Source organism: Cucurbita pepo, chromosome LG13 (assembly GCF_002806865.2).
Source record: "Cucurbita pepo subsp. pepo cultivar mu-cu-16 chromosome LG13, ASM280686v2, whole genome shotgun sequence".
In the NCBI taxonomy this organism is placed as follows: domain Eukaryota; kingdom Viridiplantae; phylum Streptophyta; class Magnoliopsida; order Cucurbitales; family Cucurbitaceae; genus Cucurbita; species Cucurbita pepo.
The window spans coordinates 6,654,331-6,677,268 of NC_036650.1; the positions used below are offsets into that span (position 1 = coordinate 6,654,331).

Sequence of the window (22,938 nt, forward strand, 5' to 3'; positions counted from 1 at the left end):
ACCCGATTCTCCACAATGGTACAATATTGTCCTTCCTTAAAAGCTCAATACTTCCTTAAAAGCTTAGAATAGGCGAACACGACTCTCCACAATGATATAATATTGTCCTTCCATAAAAGCTCAATACTTCCTTAAAAGCTTAGAATAGACGAACACGACTCTCCACAATGGTATAATATTGTATATTTTGAGGACAAGTTTTCATGGCTTTGATTTGGGTTTCTCAAAAGGCCTCATACCAATGGAGAGAGTATTCTTTGATTAAAAATTCATGATCATTCATTAAATTAGTCGATGTGGGACTTTCATCATCCAACACTTCCCCTTGAACAAAGTACGCTTCTCCTTAATCGAGGCTCGACTCCGTTGGAGTTTGTCATTTTTTACTATGCCTCGAGCAGGCTTGACTCATTTTCTTTTGAAATCCTTTATTCGACATTTGAGGATTTACCAATCTAATTGGCATGACTAAGTTTAGGGCATAGCTCTGATACCATGTTAGACGAACGACAGTCTACAATAGTATGATATTGTCCACTTTGAGTATAAGCTCTCATGGCTTTGGATTTTCCAAAATACCTCATTCTAAGGGAGAGTATTATACTATCTCTGCTTTAATTTCTAAAGTTGAGTTACTTTTTACTGTGTATGACAAACTTATTATGCCATTGCAGGTCTAACGAATTCTCTCTCAATAATATAATTGAGAGAAAATAAATAAATAAATTTATACCCCTAATTTATTTAGTTATATCAATTAAAAAACTTGACAAATAATTGTATTAATTAAAGCTCAAAACTTTCATAAGAACTTTGGAATATAAATTAACGTTATTTATTTATTTATTTATTTAATCTACGGATAAATGAAATTGTAGGTTTAAATGAAAAAGAAAAGATAATTCATCAACATTGTGTTCTATCTTTTCATTAAAAAAATAATAAATATGTTTCGAAAATTTATATCTTACCAATTTGATGAAATTAAAACCAAGTTCAAACGCAAGATATTAATTTAATTTTTTTAAGATTTATATCAATTTCTGAACATTTAAAACTACAAAAAAGCACCCAAACTTTCAAATTTTTTAAAATTCAAAGATTAACTAAAATACAAAATACAAAATACGCGTATTAGACAAAGTTGAAAGTTGAAAATACGAACTTCAAAGTGAATAAAAAAAATAATAATAAATAAAAGAAAAAAACAAGAAAAATTCATCCCCTCATCATTTAAATCCAATTAACTGCTTGTTTGTTGGCTGGTTCACAATAAACAAGCACCCCCAACCAGATGCATGAATATGCCAACTTGAACCCCTTGCGCTCATATCCCTCATTCATCCCCCATGCCCACATCTTACGTAATATTGTTAAGAATTATTTAAAAAAAGAAAAAGAAATAAATCAAATGCATGAATGTCACAATAAAGCAAATTCAAGAAAAATATCCAATATAGTATGAACATTCAAAAGCAACAAGTACGTTTTAAGTTCCCAGAAATACACTAATAATAATTGAGAGCTTATGATTCCTCTACTACTGAACTCGCCTACTACTACTACTACTACACATGGTAGCATTATATTATTATATCATCCTACATTATGTAAAAGCTTCTTAATAATGTATGTAGCTGCAGAACAGAACCATCTAAACACACAAAGCATATGTTATGTGTATATATATATGTGTGTGTGTGTGTATTAAACAACTAGCATATAGTAAGGAAAAAGTTTCACCTTCTTTAGGGCATGGCATGAAGATGGCCTTTTCCTCCTCCCTCTGAAAATATATTTACTTCCGATCATCGGTGCGATCAATGCGAGTTGTCGTACATGACTTTGGCATCAAAGGTACCACAAGGGTGTGTCTTGCTTGGGCAATGGTGTGTCTGCTGCTGCATAATCAATTGATGCAAGGTTAAAAGGAGAACCAAATCTTAAGTCTGGGATGTTTTCGTTGGGATACATGCTGAACGGAGAATCAAATGCTGCCGCCTTGTATTCTTCGAATGGAAGTTTTGTGGAAGAAATGTCGGGGTGCTGTATTGGCATGTTATTTCCCACGATCGCTGCTTGGCCATACATGTTAATGTCGACTTGGGGTTGGAATTTTGGCAGCTGTTGGTTGGGATTGTTGTCACCTCTAGCATCGACATTACTGGGATTCAATGTGTTCTTGTCCTGTTGAAGGTTAGAATCGTAGCAACTCAGAAGGTCTGAAATCATTTTCTGGTCGTCTTCCGGAAGTCCGAGTCCTGATACCCTGAAGGGTGGAGTCGGGTTCATCGACCGAATAGGTGGTGGCTTAGAATGGTTTAAGGATGGAGGAACTGGGGATGATGATTTGTCACCATTAGTTTGAAAGCTTGGCATGCTAAATATATGCGAAGAATCATGCCTAAATGGACAATTCAACTGGTGGTTGTTTCTTGAAGTCCTATCGAAAAACCCGAGGCGCTGACTGTTATATGGGCATTGAGAATACTCGCAAGTATATAGCTTCTGATTCATTATTGTAATTGACTCATCTGTCAGCTGCTTCCTCTTTCGACTAAGGTCCGAATTGTTCTCCATGAATTCTTCCTTAATCTGAGTTCCCACAGGGGGCATCACAAGCCTCTCTCTAGGTCCAGGGGCACCCATATTAAAGAAATTGAGATCGTGGGGTTTGCTTTCCCCTGCTTGGACATTTGGTTCATCTTCTACACCTTCAACATCGTAATCACTAGTGTCACTGATCAAAAGAGATCCGCTCCCACATATCGGCATAGGCGGGCATTTATCAGGATACAATTTCCTAGCCAAAGCTTCTTCCTGGTTCACAATTGCCAACCATGTGGCACTCTCCTTTGCAGTCATCTTGTCTTGCAAACATTTAGACTGACGAACGAGTTTGCGAATCTTCGCAATATCAGGTGACATATGCTTAATCACAGCAGTAAGAACGCTGACTTTCCAAGCCTTCTTCAGATCATGGGGCTTCTTATAAGGAGGTGGCCCCTGATCGTTAGGTAGTCCCAATTCAGGCCACCATTCCTCGTTTCCGGTGGGCCACCACGGTGGGGAAACTCCCTTCTCCAATGGAAAACGCCTTTGGGGTGGATCGCAGTGCTGCATCAGAGCTGACAAAAGTGATCCAAGGGTTGTGTCTTGGAGCTCTTGTAAAGTATGAGGAGTGGATGTCACTGTATTGCAGTCATCATTGTTCCCAGGAATTGCATGTTCAGCCTGATATTTGGCAATAGCTGCAGGACCGTTTCGATCGAATCTGACTTTCTCTTTCCACCAGGCACGAAGATTATCAGACGCTCCGCTTACTGGTTTTCCTTTCTCAGGAATGATCCCATACACAAATCCTTGAGCCTTACAGACCTCCATCATTTTCAACATATATTTCAGGATGCAATCTTGAGCCCGAGACATCTTCTTCCTTCGGGCTTGCTCCTGGGATTGACGCTGCTTTGAATTATCAGCGCTTTCCTTCTCTTTGCTTTGTTCTTTGAGTCGCCTCAAAAGCATTCGGTCTCGCCACATCCTTCTCTCAAGCTCATCAACATCCAGCTCTTCATCACTGTAATCTTCCTCCAAAGTAGCCTCAGCTTCATGCTCCCGAGCTGTCTCCTGTTCCCCAGGAGGAGCTGAAAAATATTCAAGATTTTGGCAGAAGCTAATATCTTCAAAGATTCCCATGTTGTTCATCATTGGAACAAACCACAGCAACAAAAGAAATTAATTAAACCCCAATATCGTTAGCTTCAAACAACTTGCTTGAAGATGGGATTGCTTTCTTATCTAAGCACTGTCCAAACAAAAATGATGACTTAGGCGATTTTAAGATCCACAGAATTTCACGTTCTGGCGAAACATCCCAGAAAATCGATCATTCAACATATCCTGTAAAAAAATTAACAACTCAATAATCGGTTAAAAGCTTAAGTGCTACCTCAAGAAGCAGGATTACTTTGAAAACAGAACACTTGAAAAATAATAATAATACTAAGTCAAACTCATCATATAAAATAAATAAAAGAAACGAAGCGTAGAAGAAACAACAAGTATATGCACAAGCGAATCAAAACTATAAATTATATATTTTCAGCCTGGAAAAGAAAGAAAAATCATTCATTCTAGAAGAGAAAGTCATTTAATCACTTGACAAAGAAAGAAAAAAAGACGGNCCTTTGCAGTCATCTTGTCTTGCAAACATTTAGACTGACGAACGAGTTTGCGAATCTTCGCAATATCAGGTGACATATGCTTAATCACAGCAGTAAGAACGCTGACTTTCCAAGCCTTCTTCAGATCATGGGGCTTCTTATAAGGAGGTGGCCCCTGATCGTTAGGTAGTCCCAATTCAGGCCACCATTCCTCGTTTCCGGTGGGCCACCACGGTGGGGAAACTCCCTTCTCCAATGGAAAACGCCTTTGGGGTGGATCGCAGTGCTGCATCAGAGCTGACAAAAGTGATCCAAGGGTTGTGTCTTGGAGCTCTTGTAAAGTATGAGGAGTGGATGTCACTGTATTGCAGTCATCATTGTTCCCAGGAATTGCATGTTCAGCCTGATATTTGGCAATAGCTGCAGGACCGTTTCGATCGAATCTGACTTTCTCTTTCCACCAGGCACGAAGATTATCAGACGCTCCGCTTACTGGTTTTCCTTTCTCAGGAATGATCCCATACACAAATCCTTGAGCCTTACAGACCTCCATCATTTTCAACATATATTTCAGGATGCAATCTTGAGCCCGAGACATCTTCTTCCTTCGGGCTTGCTCCTGGGATTGACGCTGCTTTGAATTATCAGCGCTTTCCTTCTCTTTGCTTTGTTCTTTGAGTCGCCTCAAAAGCATTCGGTCTCGCCACATCCTTCTCTCAAGCTCATCAACATCCAGCTCTTCATCACTGTAATCTTCCTCCAAAGTAGCCTCAGCTTCATGCTCCCGAGCTGTCTCCTGTTCCCCAGGAGGAGCTGAAAAATATTCAAGATTTTGGCAGAAGCTAATATCTTCAAAGATTCCCATGTTGTTCATCATTGGAACAAACCACAGCAACAAAAGAAATTAATTAAACCCCAATATCGTTAGCTTCAAACAACTTGCTTGAAGATGGGATTGCTTTCTTATCTAAGCACTGTCCAAACAAAAATGATGACTTAGGCGATTTTAAGATCCACAGAATTTCACGTTCTGGCGAAACATCCCAGAAAATCGATCATTCAACATATCCTGTAAAAAAATTAACAACTCAATAATCGGTTAAAAGCTTAAGTGCTACCTCAAGAAGCAGGATTACTTTGAAAACAGAACACTTGAAAAATAATAATAATACTAAGTCAAACTCATCATATAAAATAAATAAAAGAAACGAAGCGTAGAAGAAACAACAAGTATATGCACAAGCGAATCAAAACTATAAATTATATATTTTCAGCCTGGAAAAGAAAGAAAAATCATTCATTCTAGAAGAGAAAGTCATTTAATCACTTGACAAAGAAAGAAAAAAAGACGGATCAAAATATATTATGTATGAGAGAGAAAATCAAAAGATAATATAAAATCGATCCAAGATTCAATTATCATAAGATGTATTTTCAACATAAAAAGAAGGAGAAGAAGAAGAAAAAGAAGAAATCAACATGAATATATATCAGACTGCAAGTAATTCAAGCGTTCCTAATTATTCGCTTCCAATACATACCCTCAACAATAAGATTGGAAACTCTGCGTGTAAGAAACGCCACATTCGATCCGCGTATAATCTTCAATCAAAGAATTTCCAGCAAATTTATCCGTCTCTAAAGCAAAACTAAACTAACTTTATGACCAAAAACAGAGATAGACTTAATACTCCACATGAATTTATATTCACGCCGACTGAAACTCCACTTAAATAACAAAAGAAGACGGCCTCAGCAGCCTTTAGATCGAGAAACTCGGAGTCCATCAAAATCTCATCCCCGAACGAAGAGAAATAAACGACGACAATCAACAACTAACATAATGCTCAAAGGCGTTGAGGACGAGAACTAGTGGCATAATTTGCAAAGAAAGTCAGCAATACATACCAGACGAAACGCCTGTATTCATCAAACAACATGCCGAAAAAGCGCATAGCTCACCCGATAACAAACAATTCAGAATGAAAAAGTATCCAAAAAACTCCAACCGCAAACTACGGAATGGATAATCATAGCAAGAGATCAACACAAACTAAATCAAAAGAAAAAAAAAATCAAAAACAGAAGAGCTACATCCACAACAACAACCAAATTTGATTGAAAAACGAAAATATACCAAAATTTCAAACTCCAGTAATCAAATTCACATATCAAACCAGTAGCAAAACCAAAAACAACAAAATCAACCAGCAAAAAATCACAAAATAGTACAAGAATTACACTCTATCATTTCCAGAGATTCAAATTTACCTTCCATAAGCCATTGAAAATCCTCTCCCTCTCCACGGAAACTCATCAAACACAGAGAAAAGAGAGAGAAACGTAAGTGACGGTGCCGAGGCTTTTGTTATTATCCTCCTCTGAAACTAGAGAGAGAAACAAAAAATGGTGTGGGTCCTCAAATGAAAAAGACAAACAGTAAAATTCCAGGGGAGAAGGAGACTTAACACGATCTCCAGTATTTAACCGTAGTTAGGTTAACGTTTCAACCCGCGGTTAAACCTCTTAAGAACTGCCGTTTGGAATTTTGCATGTGAGGTTATTTTCCTCTGTTCCGTTCTCATTATATAATCCATGCTCTCACTTCCAGATTCCGACACGTGTTCAATATGCACCTTTTTTTCTTTTCTTAATTAAATTAAAATTATTTTATCCAAGTATTAATAAACGTGCGAGGCGACTCTTCGCGTTTCAATTTATTATTATTAATAAAAGGCACCGCTTGGCTTCCACGCACCCAATCATTAATTATAATTCCGAGTTTTAATTAATTTCCAACGTTAAATAAATAAATAAATAATATTGACTTACTTGGAAAATAATTAAAAATAAATAAATAAATTATCTAAAATGCATTATTATTATTTTTAAAATAATCGGCTAAAATTCTACAAAGAAAATATCTGGAAAAATTAAATAAAAAAAAAAGGACCGTACGGAACTTACTATAAATGTTTATATTTTTTTGGGGAAAGTTTTTAGTGTCAATAAATCTTTGAAGGATTATTATTCCATATAACAAATTACCTAATATAAAATAGTCACCTAAAACTAAATAAAAAATAAAAATTGTTGGAAGTGACGTCATAATTATGAAAATATCTTATATTAAAAAATAATTATGAAATAAAAAATATTTTAATGGCCAATTATCGTTTAATTTAGCCCGAGAAAACAAGCTAAATTGAATTAAGAGATAATTCTTTATCGTGATGAATTAAAATTAGGTCGATTTTGACCCGTGACGTGTTGATAGACATGTAGCGAGTAAGTGAAATCATCTAGAGATTTGACTCTGTGAATCTCGAATATATGAAAAATATTTTTTTAATTGAGTTGACTAATTTTATTTTATTTTTATTTAAATTAAATAATAAAGGGGAGAATAAATAATGTATATATATATATATATATATATAAAACTTAATTTTAATAATTTTTGTGACAAAACAATTAAATAATGAAATAATTTTTTTATTTAAATTAAATAATAAGGCTCGCTTCGTGGAAGGAGGAAAAAGTCTCAACTTTTATTTTTCGAGGGTTGAAAAATAACACAAAATTATAATAATAGATTAATGGTGGGACCCACTCGGCATGCAAGTGACACGTCAGCTTACTAAATTAATATATATATATATATATATATATATATATATATATTTTTTTTCTCGAACAAAGTAGTCTCTCGAATAAGTATTTATTCGTCTACGTACGTCGTGCTGCACTCTAGATGGCAAGAGTCCAGTAGCTAAAAGCATCACTAGCTTACGCTCTGACCTGAGTAGCATTGGGCACGTGGAATCCCGTGTGAATCAGTAAGGACCATCTTACAAGGCTAAATACTCTTGGGTGACCGATAATGAAGTAGTACCGTACGACATTACGAGCTTACTTTTATCATCAAAAAGTAAAAAACTAGTCAAAATATGAGCACATATCACATCGATTGACGAGCGACGCGTTGGTTTTTACTCTTAACGAGGCTAAACACGATTAAACCCGGCACAGCTACATGTTAACCCGTGAATTTAATAGCTACCTCGTCACATAATCTCTCGTGGATTATGATGATGAATCCGACGCAACTATATACTTATACAATATTATAATATGATTTAAATAACATTTATAATCTAATAACTCTAGCACTAAGCTTACTTAGATATTTAATCACGTAACACGTGGCACCATTAAAAAGAGGGTTAAGGGAGTTTAATTAAACTAATATAATATAATAAATAAATAAATAAATTCATGTGGAGGGTGTGTTTTAGTGTTACTTTTAAGAGGTTTATCACGTGATTTCTATTTTCTTTTTATTATTATTATTATTTTTAAAAATTTATCCACTTTAAACAAAAGCCACGTCACCAAAAATAAATAAATTAATTAATTAAAAAGCGTCCCTCTATCCACCGACGTTATCTGCTCCGGGCCCACTTAAATTCATATTTTTTGTAAATTAAAATTAAAATAATAAATTTGGATAAAAATTTATGGGCATGCAATTTTTAATAATATTTATAAATTAAAATTGTCCGAATAAATATAATTTAATTATTTTAGATATATATGATTAATTAAAAAAAAATTATTTTTAATTATTTTCTAATTATACGTATATGTTTGTATAGCGTACTTTAAAAAAATTTCAAAAGTGTATTTAAATGCGAGTGGAAGTCCGCAGCAGCCGCCGCTTGACAAAAGAGTGGGGCCCACAGCCCACGTGTGGATCCTTTAGTACTAATTGTCTGAAATTGCCACATGTCAAGTGGGCCCCACCAGTAATGGAAGACGATGGGAAGTCTCCGTAAAAGGTTGGTCAATGGTCAAGGACTTGTCCATGGGCGATGTGATCACATTGAAGGGGACCCTCCCCCGTATATTGTTTATATCTTATCACTGTTTTTCCCCTACATTTTAAATATATTTACAAGTTTTTTTTTTTTTTTTTCGAAAAATAAAAAATAAAAATAAATAAATGTCGGTTGGTTCGGTTTCACGGAGAGTTGGCCGATCGATTCGATTTTGATTGATCTAATTAATTGGATTCGATTGCACGTTGCAGCTGGTTGACTAAATTCGGTTAATTCGACCCGACACCTTTATATATTATTATAGCATGTCACGTCATCTAATTTTTGTAACGTCGAAAACTTTAATATCTTCGGTTTTCTTCTTCTTAATTAATAGGTTTATCTCGTCTATTACAAAAACTTTAATAATTCTTTTTGGGTACAATTTCACATATTTTTAAATAAAAAAAAAAATCTCGGTGTAATTTAAGAAACACTTCATCATCACCCGCGTTTTAAAACCGTGGAAATTCAAATGGAAACGGTTATCAAACGAGACCTTAAAGGAGAAAGACACGTGTTCGTGTTCGAGAATTATTAGAGTTAGGTAACTTTATAAAGTCCAAACAGGCTAGCCCAATCCTTATAAGGTTTGGGCCCTCCACACTATTTGGATTAGATTTTGAGCCATTCCTATGGATTGAGGATTACATTTCTCTTTCTCTCTCTCATTTGCTTTGTTTATTTATGAACCTTTTTTCCTTCCTGTTCTTGTTGAATGGTCACTAACAATGCCCTACATCAGAGTTGCTCTCATCCTTGTGGATAATAACTCATCAACCTTCTTGTTGGAATGCATCAGCCTCTCATCTGATAGAACATTTGAAGTAATTGATTGATCGAACATGGATCGAGTTGGAGTCGTGGAGCTCAAATGATACAACGGATCATCATCTTTGTATAAGTTTCGGACCGAGAAACAGATCAAAATGGTAAAACTTGATTAACATTGAGATTCTACACATACACACAAGAAGTTCTTGATGTATATCAGTCAGTTCTACTGTATTTCTATAGCTATGAATCTTGTTTCTTAGTATATAAAAGAAAAAAGAAAACTAAAGTAATCTGTTTCTTGTTCATCTTGATGATCCCTATAAGATTTAGCTTCTCAACTCAGGCTTCATTCTATCCCCAAAACAAAACAAAACAAAACAAGAGAATCTGAGTCAAAACTCGAACATTAACACAAAACAGAAACCGAACTAGGATTCAGAATCATTACCTGTTCTGTGTTGGATTCGGGCCGCTACGAGGTATTCGGCGAAGGCTGGAGGAAGTAGACGATGCTGTTTCATGGAGTTTCCGAGCTGTGAGAGGAAGAAGATGAAGAACATCAACTTGATACAGCGATGACGACGACGTAGAAGCAACCCGAGGGAACGGGAGGAGCAGTCTTGCAGCTTGAGTTGGAGTGTGGAGAAGAGACATCAGTAGAAAAGAGCAGAGAATTGGAACCAATGATTTGCAGATCAAAGGTTTCATGTTTTTTTGTGAAGCTCTGAGAGAATCAATGTCTTGTTTGTCTTGCAACTCCAACAACTTGGACTGCTTCCCTTAAATAACTTAACAAGTTTTCAACTTTTGTCTTCAACTGCCTCCTATGTTTTCAGCCCACACCCTTGTATTCTGTATATTTTGCAAACCATACCCTTGTATTAAAGGAAATTTCAAAGCATACCCTTTTATCAGATAGCTTTGACAAAACCAGACTCATATGTACTACTATCAAGACAGTGATTTCGTGGGGAGGGATGGATCTGCAAAGTAAATAACTCTAAGGGACCGATTTGCAATTAATCTAAACATGAATAATAAGTATTATCAAGACAGTGACTTCAGGGGGAGGGGAGGGTTGGATCTGCAAAGTAAATAACTCTAAGGGACCGATTTGCAATTAATCTAAACCAGAATAATATGCATTATCAAGACAGCGACTTCAGGGGGGAGGGGAGGGTTGGATCTGCAAAGTAAATAACTCTAAAGGGAGTGATTTTCGGGTTGGATCTGCAAAGTAAAAAACTCTAAGGGAGTGATTTGCAATTAATCTAAACCAGACTCATCTGTATTATCAAGACAGTGACTCCGGCGGGGGTGGATCTGCAAAGTAAAAAACTCTAAGGGAGTGATTTGCAATTAATCTAAACCAGACTCATATGTATAATCAAGACAGTGACTTCAGGGGGTGGATCTGCAAAGTAAAAAACTCTAAGGGAGTGATTTGCAATTAATCTAAACCAGACTCATATGTATAATCAAGACAGTGACTTCAGGGGGTGGATCTGCAAAGTAAAAAACTCTAAGGGAGTGATTTGCAATTAATCTAAACCAGACTCATATGTATAATCAAGACAGTGACTTCAGGGGGTGGATCTGCGAAGTAAAAAATTCTAAGGGAGTGATTTGCAATTAATCTAAACCAGACTCATATGTATAATCAAGACAGTGACTTCAGGGGGGGTGGATCTGCAAAGTAAAAAACTCTAAGGGAGTGATTTGCAATTAATCTAAAAAGTTTGAAAATATCAATGGCCTGCATTAATCAGCAAAGATCAAACACAGTTTTCAAGGCAGATCCAATGGGTGAGTGAGTGTGAGCCATGTGATGCAAACATGTATGTATGCTTTGACTTGACGAACTTCCAATTTCCAAAGCAAAAAAATCAAAACTTGGAGTTTTTGCTAATTTTTAAATAATTTGTTCACCTTCCATCACGTGACCCTGCACGTGATCAAAATAGCAGAATATATATATATATATATTCAAATAATCAAATAATAAAATGTTACTGCTGCAATCTGATGTGATGCATCTGTAAGCAACGATCTGCATCCATGGCTGATGAGAGTGTTATCACCATCAACTTGCTGGTTTTGTTATGATCTCTCTACATGATCTTACTAGTTTCGGTGTCGGGCAAAACTTCGACGATTCATCGTTTTCATGATGAATGGTTAGATTAAGCTATTGAGCTTTCAGTTAGGGGTAATATCTACGGTTTGTTGGTAGCAATTCTTCAGCCCCAACTTTCATGTCAGAGTTAGCCATTTTCTTCTTAAGCCCTCCTTCTACAACCATGACATCGGCTAAGAATGTTGAACAAACCGGACGGTGATCGGAGAATCGGGACTCCCCACGGATGTAAAAAAGTTGTTGTATTCCATCGCCGTGCCATAAAATTCTGTCACACCTGCATTGTTCCGTGAATTTTCATGATCACTTGTTAGGTGGGTGGGTTGATTAGAACAAGAGTTTGTATGCTTTTCAATGCCATACTACTTACCAAGCTGGAGTTCTTCTGTTCTTTTTCGATTTTTTCAAGTCTCCGGCGTATGTGTCTGAATTGTAGTAGTATTTATACGTGGGTGCGAAGTATATCTTCCCTTCTTTCCATCCACAAAACACTCGACCTGCATCCCTTTCGATCTTCAACTACAACGTCCAACAAAACATAAGAATCAGCTCGAAACATCATCAATTTAAGAACACAATCTCAAACTTCAATCAGAATTTGTCCTATAGCAAACAGTAATGTAACGGCCCGGACAATGTGCCAGCGAGGAGGCTGAGCCTCGAAGGGGGTGGACACGAGGGGGTGTGCCAACAAGGACGCTGAGCTCTAAAGGGGGCGGATTGGGGATCCCACGTTGATTGAAGAAGGGAACAAGTGTCAGCGAGGACGCTGGGCCCCGAAAAGGGGTGGGAATTGTGAGATCCCACATTAGTTGGAGAAGGAAATGAAACATTCTTTATAAGGGTGTGGAAACCTCTTCCAAGCAGACGCGTTTTAAAATCTTGAGGGGAAGCCCGAAGGGGAAAACCCAAATAGGACAATATTTGCTAACAGTGGGGTGGGCCTAAACTGTTACAAGTAACGTTTAAGAAAGTGAAGGTGTAAACGAGAATGAATATTGCTCCAATGATTAGGCATTGTTAGTACAACTCTATAGGACGGTTACCTGATCTTTGTTGAGAAGTGCATCCCAGTGATTCGCTTCCATGAGTCTTCGAGTTTCCGAGTAGCTCAAAGCTATCCGGTAATTCAAGTCTCCTAACCATATTATTCGTCTTGAGCCAATTCATCAACACAAATGAGAAACTCAGTAACTAGAATACATACATGTCATATAGAATAGATTACCAAGCAGCATTATTCTTATTTATACGAACATGTTTTTTTTTTTTCAAATAAAATAATTAAGATGCTCACTCGTGTCCGAGGATTTTGTCTGGCATCCGACTGTAAGGCAGTCTGCATATTTTCGGGAACTGAGTGTTCTTGAGGATTTCGATGACGTCCAAATTTCTCCTTAGCTCATCCCCTTCTTTCTCTCCAGAAGCCAAGTGGCTGCAGATGAAGCAAAAGGTTGTCTGGTGAAGTAACATGCTCACTGAAATGCACCCCTGGAAAACATGAACCAACCTCACGATTTCAAAACAATGTACAATGGATGTTATGTAGACAGGGGAACTCAAAATATATAAGCGTTACCTTGTTCCCGAGGCAGCCCATGATCCCGCGACTGGTACTCGCAATTCTTAAGTGGCTAACATGAGGAACAAGCTCCTTCCTCATCCAAATTGTGACAAAAATGCCAACCATTTGTTTACTCGCAATTAGACCGTACTTTGTCTCATTACAGCTTTCGGGAATGGACATTTCTGAAATATCAAAGGTGTTCGGGTCCTCCTCGTCGTCATCTTCTTCTGAAGAAATGCCATCTTCACTCACATTCGATGGTTGGCATCGGAACCAGAAATCCTTGCTGCGTTTCCTTTCGAGTTCCAGTGGCGTACAATTGCAACTTTTTAGCTTCCGTTTACTTACGGTCCTGAAAGTTTTACTGATGCTTTTGAGGGAAGGCTTGGGGAAGAATTTCGAACCTCCAAGACTGGAGGTAGGTTTCAGTCCTCTTGAGCCGCCATTCATTGGGTTGTTCAATGATTGGTTAATTAAGGATAGCCATCTTGCAGCTGGCTCGTTGTCTTCAATAACAAGAACATTTCCAGCATTTAGAGGCACAATTTCCTGAAAACTGATAATAGAAAGAGTTTATAAAACACATCAATCCGCTGGTACGATTGGAAATATAAACAACCAAATGGAAAATTATAAAGAAAATAGCGGTCGGAGGCTACTACTATCCACGGTGTCGTTGGAAGAACAGATTAAAAGAACTTCATAGAATAGCAATATGAATGAACTCTGTTCCTAACAACCACCAAACCTAAAAGAAAATGGAAGAAAACAGGGTAAAGGGGAAGAAAACATACCCGAAGACGTAAATATCAGCACTGTTGTCGTTCTTAAGAAAATCGTTCAAATTGAGGTTGGTATGGGGAGATTTTCCTCCAACATTCCACGTTGCAACAAAAACACTGAACCGAGAAAAACTAGATGTTAATGCACAAAAAAAGTACAAGCTCATCATCTGGTCAAAACGAAAAGAAGATCAAAGCGATCATGTTGTAACGAGTACCGGATGGACTGAACTTCTCCAGGAGCCATTACAGAGTTTGTGCTGCCTAAGAATGTACTGTCTAGCTGTAGGTCTGAATTCCGTTCTACATATAGATCGAAAAGAGAAAAAACAAACGAAAACGACTTAAAACACCAAGAAAATATCCACTGATCTTGTTTCAACCCAGTCAAACTCTATAGTTTTAACCAACTGATTGAAAAATATTCGAACATAGCTTCCTTTCTCATCTCACACAAGTATAAAGATGAGAATTGAATATATTCTCCATTTGGAGTTAGTCGAAACAATTCTATTCCTATCGCTATCGTTTTACATTATAAAATCTTCACAGAGAAGTAACAATATGCTTGAAAAGGCACACCAAACTTATCCTCAATGACTATACATACACTTATCTGAATAAAACTTTGCTTTCTGTGGTGAGATTTCTATCTTTCTTTATCTAAAAGCATATCTCTTTTGAAACTCACCAGTGGACTCAAATGAGCCTTTGAATTCTTTCTTCCCATTTCTTTCTCCCATGGCAAATATTTTTCTAATGAAGGACTGAAAGCAGAAGAGAAAAAGAAAAGGAAAAGGTATTATTCAATGATATTAGCTTCAAAAGTTGCAAAGTTTGTGCCACTTTTTTGTAAGATAAAAAGATGAGTACAAATTCATGATAACAAGCCACCAAAAAACACTTTAGGATTCAAATAAACTGGGAAGAGAGAGAAAAGGGGAGAGAGAGAGCATTGAAGATTCATTCACCTTCTTTCCTGAGTCTTGTTTTCTGAGAGTCATTGTTGATATTGCAATTTCTCATCAATCGCACTGACCCAAATCAAAAAAGTAAATGAAATGGCATTTTGACAAACAGTTCATGTCACTCTCAAGAATGTTTGGAAGATCAAATAAATTGCTATCCAAAATGAACAGAACAGAACATAAAACAGACAGAAAACAAGAAAGAACCAGCAAAAATGTTCCAATGAAACCAAGAACACAAGAAACAGAATCAAAACCCAGAATTCAGATTTGTTCTTAGAGAGACAGATTTGATCAAATTTCTAATTCACGAGAAAGTCAACTGTCGTAGCAATGGCTATATACATACATAAGAAGAATCAAAACAAAATGAACTTAAAAACAGAGAAAATTCTTGAGATTCTAGAAGAAATGAACCAAATGTGTGATATTCAATGGAATAGTCCGAGAAACTTGCTGTTCCAAATGCATAGATATCGACAAAAGGAGGGCACAGTGATAGATGAACAGAACACGATAAACACAATCGACAATCGATTCGATTAAAATCAAAGAGGGAAAATAGGGTGAATTTTCTCGGGAAAACAAAGCGAGAAAGAAAATAGTTTATATTCCTTTTCCTTTCTCGAAAAGAAACGGTCAAAAGCAAAAAGGAGAATCTCAAGAACACCTTTGAAGAAACGCCGAGTTCAGCAGTTTGTAGTTCGTTCCTTCCATTGCTGCACTCGGAAGAGATTTTGCTCGAATTTCTTCAAATGGCGAAGGAACGAATCATTTGATCGAAAACCCAAGCGAGTATCAAATGTAACGATGTTTCTTTAGATCAGAAATCGATCTGTTTCATGAAACTGACAGAGATGAATGAATGAAGTTCGCAAATATTTTGTCAATCTCAACAAAATGGAATACTTCGCTTTGTTCTTCCCCTTTTATAGAATTCAGATGCTTTAATTTTGGTCTGTTCTCCACATTATTATTATTATTATTATTTTTGCAAAAATCTCATTAGTAGAAAATTATCGTGTAATTCTTTTTAATTAATTATTAAAAAAAAATTTAAAGGAATATAACGAGAAATTTATGCCCCTCCATAAATTGATTTTTTAATGTAAAAAAAAAATTATTTTAATTTAATTTACGGTGACATATTTTTAATTAATTGAACTATATTCAAGTTGATAAAATTATAAATTATTATTATTATTATCACATTCAAATTTCAAGACAATGGAAATTGTGGTTGCCTTTTATTTACTGTTTTGAAAACACAAAAAAATAATAATAATAACAATAATAAATAATAATAAATAAATAAATAGAAACTTTTTTGTATTTTTCCTACAATTTAGTTAAGAATTCACTGTTTACTAACCTATTATGAAACCAGACATAAAAAAAAACATTGAAATTCTCTATAATAAAATGTTCTTATTATTGTCTTGTTAAGTGGAAAGTTGACAAACCCCATTATTTTCTCCTAAAAAATTAATTAATTAATGTTTTTTTTTTTAAACTAAACAAGTGTTATTCTTCTTCAAAAGAAATATAAATATTGTGAAATCACATTTACCCATATTATAATATTTAAATTATTCTAGAACAATTAAAGTAAAAATGGGAAAATTCTTATTTAAAAAAAAAAAGAATAAAGAGTTGGAGAAAAATGGGAAAATGTAGTATTATTATATAAAATGGTCCCAATGAGAGAATTATATAATAATTAAGAACCAAAAAACATGAGGAACCAAATGTTGGGTTAGTGTTTGCTTCATTCACAACCCAAAAATAAATAATAAATAAATAAATAAGATAATATTTTGAGATCCTTAAATAAAGGCCATGAGAAGACCATTATTAGAAATTTTTTAATTATTATTATTTATTATTTTATTAAACTATTTAACAGAATGTTTGAAAACAGTAAAATAAACCCCTTTTTTGGGGTGAGTCTCTGCACGTGTACCCTAAAGTTGGTGCTTTTACTTACACATAAATGTTTTAAATAAATTTCATTTTTATTTATTACTGTTTTTGCATATATATATATATATATTTTTATTTATTTAAATGGATTCATCATATTTAGAAACTAACGTTTTCATTCGTATTATGATCGATCGTAAAAGATGTGTGGCTTACAATCAAACCCGAACCCAACACGTGAAAACCACAAAGGACTCGTTCAGAGAGTCTCAGAAGTCCGAGAAGTTTTAAGAATCAACAAGCATTCACTGTGTCACAATTATACTCTTACAGTAGCGGGGCAACGATCGTGCAAAACTTGTTCTACCGACCACAGTAAAAAAAAAATTCCATTTGTTTACAATGCCTTGAAGAACAACAAAGAAGAAGAAAACAACACTTGTGCCCACTAACCAAAAGATTCAAAGTGTGAGGGCTATGGTTCTAAATAATGAATAAGAACAGGGAGTGTAACAGTTACAAGGATAATACAAACAGGGAACCCCCCAATACAAGCAGCCTAGCTGCAGCCCATCTCTATCACGACTTTGCCATCATAGAAACCGAGTACGGTTCATGACCGTGAACTCTCACACGATAGATGCACGTATGAGACGGGCTTCCATGGTTAGACGAGAAATCTAATCGGATCGTGTCAACGAGACCAGAGCCTGTTGTCTCCACCACGTCGAATGTCTGGGCATTGCTCTTCTCGAGGTCGTATGTAAAGTCAGCCAAGAGGAACATATTTTCGGCATTGACAGCTGAATTAGCATCGTCGCCGTGAAACCATCCAGATACCCTGCAATCCTTAGGCGCGCTCGATCTATCATACGCTACACTCTGTCCAGAAGAGTCAATTGTGAAGCCAAATTAGTGAAAGGTAAACCAAGTCCGTAATGGAAAAGAGCAACAAATTGCACAGTGCGGAAACAGAACTAGTGATACATAATATACGAAGAACCCCAATTCAACCCAATACTAATCCTCCTTTTGTAGCTAGAAATCTTCTGACCTCACTTGATCTCACAAACTATTGCTCGGTTTCACTAGATCACCGCAAGACCAGACAAGTGACTCCTTCGCCTCCGGTCTTTAAAGTTCAGTCATTTCCTAAGCTAAGCAAGCAAAACCCTCGTCTTCTATGATAATCCAAGCAGCAGCTTCATGAGTCTACTCAGAATCAGTCAATTTCTAAGCCATTCGTTCTCCCCTCTTGGTTGGCGTCAACCAATTTTTGAAAACCACTTGGATTTAAACTCATGGGTGTGTGAAGGATATACTTATTTGACATGAAGACTGGCCAATGAAGGTTCAAATTAAAGTAATCGTCCAAGATTAAAATATACATAGGAACGTTCAAATTTGATGCATTTGACACATTCGTTTAGTAAAAAGAACCAAACTTAAACACTTTCGTTTTATTAGTACTAATCTACCAGACAAAAGGTGACCTATTTATTGATAGAATAATACCTCTTCACAATTCCATTTCGATCCACAGTACACAATACAACAATGAAGCAACTTAGAGCTAACTCAACCAAATAATTATTGAACTAACGGTTGAGATCCTACATCGGTTGGGGAGGAGAACGAAGCATTCTTTATAAGGGTGTGAAAACCTCTTTCTAGCAGACAGTTAAAAACTTTGAGGGGAAACCCAAAAGGGAAAGCCCAAAGAGGACAATATTTGGTAGTGGCGAGCTTGGGTTGTTACAAATGATATTAGAGCCAGACACCGAGCAAGCGAGGAGGCTGAGGCTCGAAAGGGGGTGGACATGAGGCACTGTGCCAGCAAGGACGGTGGGCCACGAAGGGGGGTGGATTATGAGATCCCACATCGGATGGAGAGGAGAACAAAACATTATCATAAAGGCGTGGAAACCTTTGAGCTTTATCTCCAAATTACAAAGCTTTTTGTATATTGATTAAAGAATGAAGAGTAAGTAAGTGGGACCGAGAATTGGTGCAACCAATAGACTGCAGAGAATAATTGGTTACAGTTTCATTTTGGCTACACATTGAGGGACTAGTGAAAGTCTTTTAGAAACATGCGGTATGCCATGACTTGGGGGTTATGAAGAGGATCATAAAAGATTAGTATAAGAACATGCAACCTGACTTGTTCCAAGCACAATGACTAGAAAACACATCGGGAGAGCACGGTAATGCTCTCTAGTGGGTACGTATCACTTAAACTAATATCGCAATATTAAAGAATTTATGCATCAAAATTGGAACATATGACAAAAAAGATAAGATATAAGATATGTCTAGAAAATATGTCTCCTAAGTCCCATGTTTGAAAAAACATATCCGATGACTATATTCTGCCTTCATTTTAACTATGCGAGGGTCTGTATGATAGAACTTGTTTCAGTAAAGAAAAAGGTAACAGAAATGGAAGGGGACGAGCAAGACCACATATCTATCAGGAAAACAAAAAAAAAAAAATCAAATTTCCTTAGTTAGAACGACTCAAGCCCACCGCTAGCCGATATTGTCCTCTTTGGGCTTTCCCTTTCGAGCTTACCCTCAAGGTTTTTAAAACGCGTCTATTAGAGAGAGATTTCCACACCTTTATAAAGAATGCTTCGTTCTCCTCCCCAACCGACGTGGAAACTCACAATTCACCCTCCTTCAGGGTCCAGCTCACTGACACTCGTTTCCTTTTCCAATCAATATGGGGCCCCCCCCCCCCCAATCCACCCCCTTCGGGAGTCAGCATCCTTGCTGGCACACCGTCTCGTGTCCACCCCCTTTGGGACTCAATCTCCTCGCTGGCACATCGCCCAGTATCTGGCTCTGATACCATTTGTAACAGCCCAAGCCCACCGCAAGCAGACATTGTCCTCTTTAGGCTTTCCCTTTCGGGCTTACTCTCAAGATTTTTAAAACGTGACTACTAGGGAGAAGTTTCCACACTTTTATAAAGAATGTTTTGTTCTCCTCCCCAACCGATGTGGGATCTCACAATGACAATCATGAAGAAACCGGAGCTTACATTATGCTGCAACACCTACCCAATCTATGTATCTATAAATCTATTAATCTTTCCTAAGTTTCTACTAAAACAGAACAGCCCCCAACATAAGGAACAAATGTTGCGTTCATATCTCCCAAGAATGTCCATGGTTCTCTTCACAACTCATGGGATAAAATACAATTTTTGTTCTTTCTCAATCATAGCCCCGCTAGTACTGTAACAACCCAAGCACACCGCTAGCAAATATTATCCTCTTTGGACTTTTCCTTCGGGCTTCCACTCAAGATTTTAAAACCGTCTACTAGGGAGAGGGTCTAACCTTACTCTGACCAATGTCTCACACTATCCAAAGACTAACTCTGATACCATTTGTAACAACCCAAGCCCACCACTAGAATAAGGGAAAGCCTAAAAGAGGACAATATTTACTAGCGGTGCAGTACCCACCAACAAATGCTCATTCATATTTCAGCGAGTTTCAAATGAGATATCTACCGTATGGAAACACATATTTGGATATTAAAACAAAAACTATAAACAATTCTAAGAAGAAATAGAAGTATCACCTTGGCAACATGCTCTAAAGTAATAGCTTCTGGAACAATGGCTGTTCGTAGCTTGATTTGAACGAAGCCACTACTTCCTTTCAAGGGGAAGCACTGCCCGGGCTCCCCAAAGCTCGGTTTGAGCATCTTATCTGCATCACTATGAACCCCATTCCTCACACTTTTTGAAAACCAATTACTTGTCCTTCCTATATAAGGCTCCGAATGCTTTACAACCATTGCCCCACCAGAAGAAAGAGCATAATCCACCCTACCAAGCCCATCAGCCGCATGCTTCTGAATCTCCCTCTCAATCATCTCCCTTGCATACGCCCTTATGTCATCCAAATTCGCAAATCGTTCATCAAATTCACTGTTCTTGGCCTTCTTCAATTCCTCATAAATTTTATCAAATTCTTGCTTCGACAACCAATCGGCCGCCCTTAATTCACTCAAAGACCTTTCCAGATCTTCCCCCTTGTTCTGCAGCATCTTCAAACCGCTCTCAAGATCAGCAGTTTTCTCCTCAATCTTCTCGTCAACTTCCCTTCTCAACCCCCCGATCTCATTCTCAATCTTCCGATCCATGACCTCCACCTGGACCTGAAACATCTTCGTGGTGGTCTTCAAGGACGTTTCAACTTCCGCAATCCGCCCCTCGACTTCTGAAAATCCCATCTGATTTTCCACCGTTCCTTCGCCGGACTTTAGGGCTAATTTCCTAATCATTTGAACCAACCCTAAAAGAACAATCAATAGCACAAAATTCTTCGTGAATACGCTAAGAATAGTTACCCATCGAGGCTTATCCGTCTTCGCAAGTACTTTTCTGCTCCGCCGAGGGGAGATGGTGGAATTCGCAACAACTTTCTTGATCTGAAGTTGATCCCTAGAGGGCCGTTCGAGAACAGCCTCACCTCTAATCGAATGATGGCTCATATCCCTACTATTTCCACCGGCGACCTTATCCTCGCCGACACCGCCAATCCCGGCAGTAGCGGTATTGGAAAGAGGATTGGCACCATCAGCGGCCAACATTTCAATACTTGTCCCCTTCTTCTCCGAAACCAAAACCGGCCTCCTCCGCGCTGCCGGATTCGCCGTTATCGAGACGGTCGAAGCCGACATTTCTGTGGCAGATTTTCACAATTCTTACAGCAAAAGAATCCCCAAAAATGCAAGAAGCCCTAACACAGTTGAAGATCGAATTTGAAAAAACGTAGGAACATACAAGAATGATTGAATGTGTGTGTGTAAACTGAGATTTTGAAATTTCTGAGAAAAAAAGCCGAGAAATTTGGGAGGGAGAAAGGACAAATATGGTGGCAAAATTTGATTTCCGAATCGAGAAAAATTGAAAATTTAATGCGCAAAACTGAATTGAATTAACCCACTCCAAATCAACTGCCTACCAATCTTTGGGCTGGGCTTGGATGGGCTTCCATTACCACCGGCCCAGCCCACTGGCCCAGTAGCATTAGTGTCGTAAATACCCTTTTTCTCTTGTTTAATTTTTGCATTTAATTGGATTAAATTAGTAATTAAATTTTAATTACATCATAATTGGTCACTAAATATAAAATATAAAGAATAAACTATCTTTTCCCATAGTCTAATTAAAAATAAAATTTAAATCGACCGACCAAGTAAACTTCCATCGGTCCCTAAATTTTAGATATGAGTACTAAAAAAAGTCTCCGAAAAGTAATTTTTTTAATGACAATTTAGTCCTTGAACATTTGTTTCCAACGATTTAGTCCTTAAATATTAGTCGGTTTATAACTATTTAATATTTAAATATTAGTTTGTTTCTTAACCATTTAGTTCTTGAATATTAGTATGTTTCTAACTATTTAGTCCTTAAATATTCGTGTGTTTTTAACCATTTAGTCCTAAATTATATTAGTTCAGTTTCTTTAGTCCTTAAATATTTGAGACATTCTGTTCCTTACACATTCGTCTGTTTCTAACCATGTAGTCCTTAAATGGAACAATCTATTGTCTGTTTCTAACCATTTAGTCCTTAAATGGAACCCTTATTGTCCTCTTTCTAACCATTTAGTCTCCTTAAATGGAACAATGTCTTGTCTGTTTCTAACCATTTAGTCCTTAAATGGAACCCTTATTATTCTGTTTCTAACCATTTAGTCTCCTTAAATGGAACAATC

The 22,938-nt window shown here is 36.9% G+C and overlaps 4 protein-coding genes across 7 annotated transcripts; all 4 read right to left on the minus strand.

Annotated features, from left to right (window-relative positions):
* Positions 1-1,422: 1,422 nt before the first annotated feature.
* On the minus strand, positions 1,423-3,961 carry LOC111808572 (ETHYLENE INSENSITIVE 3-like 1 protein). The gene is made up of 2 exons (XM_023694654.1): positions 3,860-3,961; positions 1,423-3,772 (listed from the first exon to the last, which is right to left on the minus strand). Exon 2 carries the CDS (start codon positions 3,706-3,708, stop codon positions 1,852-1,854), a length of 1,857 nt encoding a protein of 618 aa, XP_023550422.1. The 5' UTR covers positions 3,709-3,772; positions 3,860-3,961; the 3' UTR covers positions 1,423-1,851.
* A 185-nt stretch (positions 3,962-4,146) lies between these two features.
* Positions 4,147-6,601, minus strand: LOC111809300 (ETHYLENE INSENSITIVE 3-like 1 protein). Its single transcript, XM_023695742.1, has 2 exons — positions 6,435-6,601; positions 4,147-5,232 (listed from the first exon to the last, which is right to left on the minus strand). Exon 2 carries the CDS (start codon positions 5,038-5,040, stop codon positions 4,147-4,149), a length of 894 nt encoding a protein of 297 aa, XP_023551510.1. The 5' UTR covers positions 5,041-5,232; positions 6,435-6,601.
* A 3,364-nt stretch (positions 6,602-9,965) lies between these two features.
* LOC111808576 (type I inositol polyphosphate 5-phosphatase 10) lies at positions 9,966-16,181 on the minus strand. Of its 4 annotated transcripts, none has more exons than XM_023694662.1 (12): positions 15,945-16,181; positions 15,278-15,340; positions 14,998-15,073; positions 14,525-14,609; positions 14,319-14,423; positions 13,537-14,080; positions 13,255-13,448; positions 13,004-13,112; positions 12,328-12,476; positions 11,834-12,234; positions 10,269-10,672; positions 9,966-10,171 (listed from the first exon to the last, which is right to left on the minus strand). In XM_023694662.1, exons 2-10 carry the CDS (start codon positions 15,308-15,310, stop codon positions 12,024-12,026), a joined length of 1,506 nt encoding a protein of 501 aa, XP_023550430.1. In that variant the 5' UTR covers positions 15,311-15,340; positions 15,945-16,181; the 3' UTR covers positions 9,966-10,171; positions 10,269-10,672; positions 11,834-12,023. The 4 variants fall into 4 exon arrangements, with proteins under 4 accessions (XP_023550430.1, XP_023550431.1, XP_023550429.1 ...); XM_023694663.1 differs by having other exon boundaries at positions 11,750-12,234; XM_023694661.1 differs by having other exon boundaries at positions 9,968-10,171; positions 10,269-12,234.
* Positions 16,182-17,547: 1,366 nt separating this feature from the next.
* Positions 17,548-22,120, minus strand: LOC111808578 (SUN domain-containing protein 1-like). Its single transcript, XM_023694665.1, has 2 exons — positions 20,792-22,120; positions 17,548-18,079 (listed from the first exon to the last, which is right to left on the minus strand). The coding sequence occupies exons 1-2, from the start codon at positions 21,896-21,898 to the stop codon at positions 17,777-17,779; spliced, it is 1,410 nt and encodes a 469-aa protein (XP_023550433.1). The 5' UTR covers positions 21,899-22,120; the 3' UTR covers positions 17,548-17,776.
* Positions 22,121-22,938: the final 818 nt, after the last annotated feature.